General features: G+C 41.8%; 1 protein-coding gene across 6 annotated transcripts; it reads left to right on the top strand.

Annotated features, from left to right (window-relative positions):
- The first annotated feature begins 678 nt into the window (after positions 1 to 678).
- LOC306994963 (uncharacterized protein) lies at positions 679 to 8,017 on the top strand. 6 transcript variants are annotated; one of them, XR_013796779.1, is made up of 20 exons: positions 679 to 1,809; positions 1,899 to 2,038; positions 2,304 to 2,508; positions 2,597 to 2,701; positions 2,840 to 3,033; positions 3,142 to 3,283; positions 3,375 to 4,127; positions 4,232 to 4,332; positions 4,410 to 4,529; positions 4,614 to 4,661; positions 4,759 to 4,842; positions 4,926 to 4,991; positions 5,556 to 5,644; positions 6,164 to 6,221; positions 6,475 to 6,525; positions 6,604 to 6,648; positions 6,772 to 6,812; positions 6,908 to 6,972; positions 7,240 to 7,317; positions 7,396 to 7,441. XR_013796779.1 is itself a non-coding variant. In XM_079606014.1 (20 exons), exons 1-20 carry the CDS (start codon positions 723 to 725, stop codon positions 7,853 to 7,855), a joined length of 3,969 nt encoding a protein of 1,322 aa, XP_079462140.1. In that variant the 5' UTR covers positions 679 to 722; the 3' UTR covers positions 7,856 to 8,017. The 6 variants fall into 6 exon arrangements, 3 of the variants coding, with proteins under 3 accessions (XP_079462140.1, XP_079462141.1, XP_079462142.1); XR_013796780.1 differs by lacking the exon at positions 7,240 to 7,317 and adding an exon at positions 7,068 to 7,145 and having other exon boundaries at positions 7,396 to 7,434; XR_013796781.1 differs by lacking the exon at positions 7,396 to 7,441 and adding an exon at positions 7,068 to 7,145 and having other exon boundaries at positions 7,240 to 7,296.
- Positions 8,018 to 9,585: the final 1,568 nt, after the last annotated feature.

Here is a 9,585-nt window from a genome sequence, read left to right as displayed (position 1 = left end):
AACCCCACCCTCAGCCAGCAGAAGGCCAACCCCACCCTCAGCCAGCAGAAGGCCAACCCCACCCTCAGCCAGCAGAAGGCCAACCCCACCCTCAGCCAGCAGAAGGCCAACCCCACCCTCAGCCAGCAGAAGGCCAACCCCACCCTCAGCCAGCAGAAGGCCAACCCCACCCTCAGCCAGCAGAAGGCCAACCCCACCCTCGGCCAGCAGAAGGCCAACCCCACCCTCGGCCAGCAGAAGGCCAACCCCACCCTCGGCCAGCAGAAGGCCAACCCCACCCTCGGCCAGCAGAAGGCCAACCCCACCCTCGGCCAGCAGAAGGCCAACCCCACCCTCGGCCAGCAGAAGGCCAACCCCACCCTCGGCCAGCAGAAGGCCAACCCCACCCTCGGCCAGCAGAAGGCCAACCCCACCCTCGGCCAGCAGAAGGCCAACCCCACCCTCGGCCAGCAGAAGGCCAACCCCACCCTCGGCCAGCAGAAGGCCAACCCCACCCTCGGCCAGCAGAAGGCCAACCCCACCCTCGGCCAGCAGAAGGCCAACCCCACCCTCGGCCAGCAGAAGGCCAACCCCACCCTCGGCCAGCAGAAGGCCAACCCCACCCTCGGCCAGCAGAAGGCCAACCCCACCCTCGGCCAGCAGAAGGCCAACCCCACCCTCGGCCAGCAGAAGGCCCACTGCACTCTTTTTCACCTCAAGCCTTAGAAGGCCCACTAAACCCTATGGAGGCCATGGTAGAAGCCCGGCTACACCCTGTGGAGGCTATGGTAGAGCTTCATCAACCAAAAAAAACTGTTGGCTTACGTTCGAGGGTCAGAAAGGTTAAGTGCACAAAGTGTGAATTAGTGCTAAATAAAAAAAATTTAAAGCAGCATATGAGACGACGCCACTCAACTGTCAAGGAGGACATTACAGCCGACCGTCATCTGGCATGTCAGCCAATAGAGATTGAAAGGGGAATATTTGCTGTTGTAAAGTCCTTCAGCAGCAATAGCGCACCCATCCATGTACAGAAGCGGACATCGGGGCCAAGCCATCAAATTCGTTGTGAGCAGGATGCCTGTGTGCGCAACACTGAGGTGATGCATAGGAGTGGGTTTATATCCTTTGATTGTGCCCATCTGCAGTCCCTGCAATACTGCCCACCACCCCTCAGCCCTCAGATTGAACTAAGGGAGGATGTTCTGAGGGACATTGTCAGTAGCAGGTGGTTCAGCGAGGAGCGGAAGAGGGCATGTCTTCTGAAAAAAACGGCGGCAAACGCTGAAGGGATCCCCTTCAGTGTTGATGTTGAGGTGGGAAGCTCTTCCTCAAGAAGATATGTTTCCATTTATGAGGCAAATCTGTCTTACTATAACAAGTTTGGCAGAGTGATGGTCATGTTTGACACAGCAAATAACACCTGGCATTGCCATTGTGTTAAAGCCAAACAGGCCTGTGTCCACAAGGCCATTGCAAAATGGCACTTTTTCCAGACAAGAAAGGAGCTCTTCACGGGAGATGAGAGCGAGGATACTCAAGATAGTCAGGGCTCTGAAGACAAGGTGGAAACTGTCACCTCAAGTGATTTTCAGTATCCCCCTCGAGATCAGGATTTGGGGAGAATTGTTAGGTACATTCACAACAAGAAAAGGCTTCCTGCAGACTTGCCAGCAAAGGTGTATGGGTTGACAAGTGAGACAGAAGTGCCTAAACATCTGATGCCCAAAGAGTGTGTTTGTCCTGAATGTCCTGGTGATCTTCCCCTTGGTGAACCCCTGATCATCAGCAAATCAGCAAAAATCATTACTGTCAAGGGAATCATCGAGGGTCTGTATCATGTTTAAACTAAAATTGACATTTATTCTTCCTTTTCCAAGTTGTATATACCACTAAATGCTCCAATGATCTCATTTCAGGTGTGACAACTTATGGGAAAAAATGCAGTAGATGTGGAATGATGGTGCGATACCAGGAATGGGAGGATGGCTTACATAACTTTAATGACAAAGTCATTCTAACCCTCCATTTTTGCCTGTATCTTCGGAACTGCCTCCAGGTCAAATGTTCAAAAATTCAATACGTGTGATTTTTGTGATTTATGAATATGATGTGACCATACTGTATGTTAAATGCGTAAATCTCATATTCCATATCTTTATGCACAGTAGGCCATTAATTAAGTAATTAGAACTAAGGTGCAGGATGAGACTTCTTAGCTGACAGTCATGACATTAGGCCATTAAATACATAATTGGAACTTTCCCAGTTGCACACTTTTATGGAAGTACATTTTCTAATTTATTATTGATGTTTTATTCCAGACTCACACAGCTCTGGGTCGAGCCATCGAGACATGGGAGCTGACGTCGGGACAGCAGTACCCAAACAAAAATAGCCTAATACATGGATACCTACATTTTGAAGCATTGACAGACCATGATTATAACTTCTCCTGTGTCCGCTGTGGACATCACCCTCCTGTGGTGGTCATGGATCTCCACAAGAGCTGTGTCTTCAGCTTGGCAGGTACAATACGGGTTTTATTTGTATGGTGAACCCCTCCACCCCTCCAGGTGGTCTAACTACAGTATATTGATATTTCTTTTTATTTTAGTCAGTGAACTAGAGGATCCACCAGATGGATTTGATGGGGAGGTGGACATTGATGAGTTCTGGGACTCTCTATGTTTAGAGAGGATTGCACGTGGTTTTGTTCCAAGTAAGTGACTTTTTAAATATAATGTTTCCCAGAGATATATAATTCCTTTGTTACCTTTTTTCCCCTTGTCTTTCTCACTCCACTTTAAGAATTACAAAGTTCATTTCTAGCCATCAATGCAGACTGTTTTTCTTTCAGGTGATAAACAAAATCCTTTTGCCGTTAAACCTACGTACCACCACTGGGCCCCGTGGATTGGACCTCACACCCGCAAATCCAACAAGGTGCTCAATACGGAGCATGAAAAGGTCCACACAACAAGGCACCCAAAAGAACAGACAGAGACTGACATAACAGAGGACAGGCTATTGGATGAAGTATCCAATTTGAAGGTAAACAGGTCTATGTGTTTTTTGTTGTTGTTGTTTATTCTATATAATCAATATAGCTAGTATAAATGTGTTTACAGTGTACACCTTTATTTTGGTAATCTATTACAGGTCCATGCCATCCGAAAGCTCTGCAGGGAGTGCGGAATTGATTCCCAAGGTTCCAAAATGGAATTAGTTCTAAGGCTGAGAGAAGAAATGAAAACCCGAAGCAAATTTGATAAAATTTTTCAAAAGGTTTGGGGAGCATCTGGTAAGTAAAAAAAATGTCCCAACAATGTCTTTTCTCATTGGGCTACTGCTGGTAATTTAGTTTGACTTCCTTGAACACTTGTTCTCCTCAGGTGGCTGGGCTGTTGTTATGTGCCCCTGTGGGCAGGTTGTCTCGCTGAAATTTAACATTAGGGCAGAAAGTCCAAGGGACTTCACTGATTTATTGTTATCTTGGAAACACATGCCCAACATATGCATATATGATTTTGCAAGAGGTCTGGCAGTGCATGCTAACCTTAGAGAGCCCGAGACGATGCCTTTCAGCCCTCATGAGGGTAGGCTGTTGGACCCCAGCCATGAAAACTTGCAGTACGCATCTAATGGTGGTATGGTCAATTTACCATGGCTTAACACTAAGAAAACTGTGCCAGACCCGGGTGGCCATCCATTGACTGGGTCAGCAGACCACTATTGTCTCTACGACAGATTCCATGAGGGAAACACTAAAGACCCGAAAGATATCCTCCGGAGGATAAAGATGGTACCTGAACTGGCAGGGAGAATTAACAGCCAGGTTGCAGAACAACTCTTCTCAACCATGAAAAAAAACAATTATTACATGAACATGCTCTCGCCATCTGCTCATGTTTTCATGATGCGTAATGTTATTCACAATTACAATCAGCGGAAGAACAAGAAGATCAAGGAGGAATTAAAGAAGCTTGTGACTCCTGAAATTCAGCTGTGTCTCAATGAGCATGGTCAGGCAGAATTCTGTGCCTCTCAGCCAACAGGACTTAGCCCCGACCCAGTTGTTGCCGCCTCCTCTCAGCCAGCAGAAACGGGGTTCAGCTCAGACCCAGATCTTTCACCACCCTCTAAACGTAAGGAAATCTTCTATATTTTATGCATTGTATTAGTGATTGTGTATATTTATTCAATAACACATTTCCTCTCATTTTTGTCTCATCTCTTTATTTTGAATTAGGTTCAAGGTTACAGTCGCTCTCCTCAGCTGTTGACCGTACTAATCCCAACTTTACAGTTGCTGATTGGAAACAAGAACCAAACGCAAGACTCTGTGAATTAGTAAGTTTGAGATTAGTTTTTGTGAATTAGACATTTTAAATATACATCCATTCATAATGTTCTGTATATTTCCCCAGCTGGACTATGTGCTGGATAGTAAGGGTGACCCTAAGGAGGAAATTGTTCAAGCCAACAACTCGATCCTCACAAGGTCTGACTTTTGGACTCTGGGCCTAGAGCGAGATGTTGAAGCAACGGTAAATCTGATCCAAGTGTTTAACTGTATTTCCTATGGTGTGAGATGATTAATTGTCTTACTAATTAATCATTGTTTTTTTTAGATTGCAAATTGTTGTTTCAACATTATCGTCAAGACTGCAATTGCACATGTAAGTTACATTTAACATAATCTGTGCATTCAAGTTTCCTGACTGTATACTTTTGTTGCCTACACAAAGTGTGTTATGCGTCTGTTTTCAAATAAAGGGCATTGCAACCGTGACTGTGGATGCCTATGTGGTGGTCACCTGGCTTCCTCCATATGAGGCTTCTCCCATTGCTAAAATGATTGTGAGTAGTAATGTAACAGAACTTGTACCTCAGCTTTAACCTCACGTTCAAGTTCCTCTTTGAACTCTTTTTATTTTCCTCAGTGTGACTTTGCATCCAAAGACGTGGTGCTTCTCCCTGCCTGGCAGCCTGGGCACTGGACATTGTGTGTGAGTAAACTCACTTTGAAGTGGCTTTTTTATCTGAAATACTGTGCTGTTATTATTGAATCATCATTCATGCTTTGTTGGTACATTTCATGCAGTACATAACAACATTTTTGATATGCATAACGATTTCAGGTCTAAGAATCTAACCCAACCTTTTCTGGATCAATTCCAACTTCTCTATGCCCCCTATTTTGGATTGTGTGTTGAAGACTCTTACCATACACTCCCACCTCCCAATGAAATTAATGTTTTTGGCCATGCTGAACATAAATTTGAATGATATTTTGTTTCAGCCTCAAAGAATGGATGAATGAGAGCAATCACTTGTAAAGCACTTTGTATAAAATTATATTCATTTAATATATATATATATATATATATATATATATATATATATATATATATATATATATACACATGCATACATGCATGCATACACATATACATATACGGTACATACATATATGTAAATGCACTATTTACTATAACTGTTTTGTTTGACGTAAGATTTGGGTCTTTAACCAACCCTTATCTTGCCATTCCATGAAATAAAACTCTTAACAGGTTCTCAAACCAAGACAGAGGATTATGCAGTATTTTGATTCAAGACACCCTAGTGGCTTTGGAGATGGCCGCTACCTAGAAATCTTCAGGTTTTTCATAGAAAGCTGAATACTGGTTCCCTATGTTCATATCTAACTCTGGGTCTTGCAGCAGTAACTATATTTTTCTATTCAAAGCAATTTCCATGTTTACACCCCAAAGTAGTTCTTCATTGGTTCACTAGAAACCTCATCTGCATCTTTACTTTAATTGTTTTTTTAGTTAGACCACCCAAATACTGCTTTGAGAACCCAAAAACTTAGATATGATCATGTTTTTTGGAAGTATGGTAGTTCTGTTTTGGACTATACTTCCTTTTTGTTTAGTTCTGCATTTATGGTTTTGGTTCATATGTTCCATACGTTCTAAGTCCCTACTAGGAATTGCTGCTACTCCCAGGTCACTTTTTAGCATGGGAAGGTGTAGTTCAACCCCATTTTTAAACCATGCTCTTAGGGCTCAAGGTGGGTATGTGTAGTCATGGTAGAGATTCAGCAATTCCTAAAGGGGTTCAATGTTAAATTTGAAAGGCATGAATTGCAATTAACTCGTCTTCCAAACCTTTTCAGTAACCTGGCTCATGCGGTGTCCAATGGACCATGGAAGTCATTTTACTTGGCTGATGAGGTAAAACGTGTGGCTGGAGCACGATTCATTGCATTTAGTAAAGTAGCGTACATAGGCAGGTGTCTTGATTTTTATTTATTATGATTTTATAAAGTGACGCTGATGGACCCTAGTTGCTGCTAAATGCAAGTTCAAAGCACATTGTGTTGCACTTTTTGTATGATTTAAGGCTACAAAATGAGTGTGGATATCAGTAGGCATCATATAATAAGAATCATTGATAATAAATCACACACCCCTTTTACCACCACAGGGCGCATCTCCCCAGCATCAGAGCAACAGCTGTGGTGTGTTTATGCTGATGGTGAGATGCAATAATTTCAGAAGTGATAACTGATTACTAGTTTGCAGAACAACTAACACATTTGTATGTTTATTTCAGTATGCAATGTATTCTACCCTCCAAAAGCCATATGATTTCAGTGAGGTGAGTTCGTTCAAATCTCAATCAGATTTGTAGTGTGAAATATAAGGCTTTTAATCATTTTGTCCTATCTGGAGGCTACAGTTAACATGCACCAATAGGCCTTACACTTAACTTTGTCTGTAGGTACTGTACTTGCTGAAGGAGATGGCAACATCTGTAAAAATGTACACTGCCATAGATCCCATCAATGAGTAAATAGTACTGTAACATGGATTTGTATCAGGCTATGAAGACATTTAAAGCATAACTTTATTTTCAGGTGGACATGCTCTCTATCAGGAGGTGGTGGTGTGGGCAGCTGCTGGAGACCTTTACATTAGAAAGGTGTTACATACTGCGTCCATATTTTGCCATTTAATTATATTTGGTGCTCATGAAGATGGAAGCCAATATACTGATATCTCTCTCTCTCGCTCTAGCCCTGCAGGACTAGCTGGCAGACCCATCTCACCCTCTCCCCATCTCAGCCACACCTTACAATCTCCAAGCAGTGAAAGGTATTATATACTGTGTTCATATATTGCTATTTATTTATATTTGGTGCTTATGACGATGGTAGCCAATATACTGATCTCTCTTTTCTTTCTCTAGCCCTGCAGGACTAGCTGGCACACCCATCTCACCCTCTCCCCATCTCAGCCACACCTTACAATCTCCAAGCAGTGAAAGGTATTATATACTGTGTTCATATATTGCTATTTACTTATATTGGTAGCCAATATACTGATCTCTCTTTTCTTTCTCTAGCCCTGCAGGACTAGCTGACACACCCATCTCACCTTCTCCATCTCCCCATCTCAGCCACACCTTCCAATCTCGAAGCTGTCCATCAGGCACACCCATTACAACAGAGGACAGTCCATTCTTACCACCTGTAGTCCTTCAGCGTATTATTGAAGAGACACTGAGTATGGACATGGCTATGCTTGGCGTGTTCAACAGAGTTTCGAAAACTTTCCAGGAACTCACAAAGCCATTCCACCCCTCCGTTTATATTAATGATAGTTTGGCAAGGGACCTCAAACTTAAGAAAGACAGTCTGATGCATATAACTGTTAGAAAAATTTATAAGACTGCAGGCCGTGGCAGCGGCCTTGCACTACGCCTCAAAGGCTTTTCCAAAAGAAGGAATTGGCCGAGCGCACGTCTGGGGCTGAGGCACATGGCTTATGGCAGGTATCTGATTGAAGATGTCTGCCTACCATAGTGTTGTTCTCTGAGTCTGTGTGGTTAGAACAACGTCAACACTTTTATTACTCATTTATTTTATTTGTGACATGTTTTATTTTGTAATCCCTTTCATTTTTGCATGCCAATAAATCTGTTTGTTTTATACTGTATGTACTACAATGTTCAAAAGTAAATTGTTCAAGAGAAATTACTGTATTTTGTGTCTTTATTGAAAATATCAAAAGTGCCTGTTGGAAAAGTAAGTGAATCCTTGGGGTCAAATAGCCTACTGTTTGAGCCTTCATTAAGTGCATCTGCTAACTGGACTGCAACAGCACAATGTCCCAAGTGTTAATTTAATCGATTCATTACTTAATTCAGACATTAAGACGACTGTATTGTTTTCGGAATGGATCTCAAAGGGTTCCTTTATTTGAAGCAACAAACTTATATCTAGGGCAGGGCCATAGAGAGATCTGTGTCCTCAACTCGTAGAATATAATGAACGTACTGCACAACCACAACATTCTCATTATATTTAGCTACCATGGAGCCTCCCTAAAATTGTGTTGTAATATCAGTAAATTAAACTTAATCAAGCCGCTCGAAAGCTGGCTTAGTCATCTAGTTCGATGCTAGCTGACGTCTTCCTATGCTTAAAGATAGGACTGAGATAACTTGTCCTACACGTAAATGTAATTTTATTAAGATGTAATTGGACTAACGTTAACGTTCTGTAGATGGCTTAGCTTGCTAACGTTAGTTTTATGCTAACCGTAACGTTACAGACTTCTTTTTGAGAAAAATTAACTAGCGAATGTTGTTATATTAACCCGGATGTTGACAGTTAGCAGTTCAGCAGAAGAGGCGAAGAAGAGGAGGCCGGATGTTGACAGTCAGCAAGAAAGGCGAAGAATAAGAACGGGGCGTTTCAGTCTGCGAAAACGGGAACCCCCACCAGCACGAGAACACCCATTTGTGGCCGCAGTTGGATGATATTGGATTTCTCAGATCTAATGAACCTCATATATTCACACAATGCACTTACTGGAGAATCTGATGGGCGGCAGGAGTCAAATGGGTAAATATGTTTATGTATGTTCTTATTTTAATAATTGTGAATAATAATAAGTTAATAATATATATCAATCAATTCAAATAATGAATTATATATTTATATATATTCCATATTTTGCCACATTCATTCAAGATTTAATTCTATGCGTACAGTCAAGCCAAAATGTTTTCAGACACCTTCGCTATAGTTTAGAAAATGGTAATAAAATATGACAAGGACTCAGAGTTATCAAATCAGTTGATATTTCGTTGATATTATAGACTTTCTCACAAATTAATTCGTTTTAATAGCTGTCAGTTGTTAAATTTAAGTAATAATACCAATTTAGGTCAACCAATTACCAAGCAATGCTTAATTTTGTTCAGTCTGTGGTGTAAAAATGTCCCATTAGCTATTAAAGAAAAAAACTTAAGCAAAACATGGTCAGGTCAAAGTCAATCATGTTTGGTATCAAATATGTACATTTTACTGGTAGTCCACTGTATGAAGAATTTTTGGGTATAAATTGTCACAGTTTACTTTATTTTGCTATCCTCACTCACACAAATGAACTATGGTGTCCTACACTAGTTAAAAATATAAAAAATTATATCTGGCGTCTAAATAATTTTGGTTTGACTATCTGTTATTTTACAGTGCTTTAAATATGTCTCATCCAATGAGATTTCGGAGCTGAGCCATAAAGCTGA

The sequence above is a fragment of the Phoxinus phoxinus genome (assembly GCF_949152265.1).
Source record: "Phoxinus phoxinus genome assembly, chromosome: 3".
NCBI classification, from domain to species: domain Eukaryota; kingdom Metazoa; phylum Chordata; class Actinopteri; order Cypriniformes; family Leuciscidae; genus Phoxinus; species Phoxinus phoxinus.
The sequence above is the reverse complement of the archived record's forward strand: the minus strand, read 5'-3'. Positions and strand labels throughout refer to the sequence as shown.

What these genes read in the sequence shown, in the direction of transcription:
- LOC306994963 (XM_079606014.1), top strand. Translation starts at nt 723, where the DNA reads ATGGAGGCCATGGTAGAAGCCCGGCTACACCCTGTGGAGGCTATGGTA. An exon ending in CTCCCATTGCTAAAATGATT is followed by an intron (nt 4,843 to 4,925) that starts GTGAGTAGTAAT and finishes TATTTTCCTCAG; the next exon opens with TGTGACTTTGCATCCAAAGA. An exon ending in CGCTACCTAGAAATCTTCAG is followed by an intron (nt 5,645 to 6,163) that starts GTTTTTCATAGA and finishes AAACCTTTTCAG; the next exon opens with TAACCTGGCTCATGCGGTGT.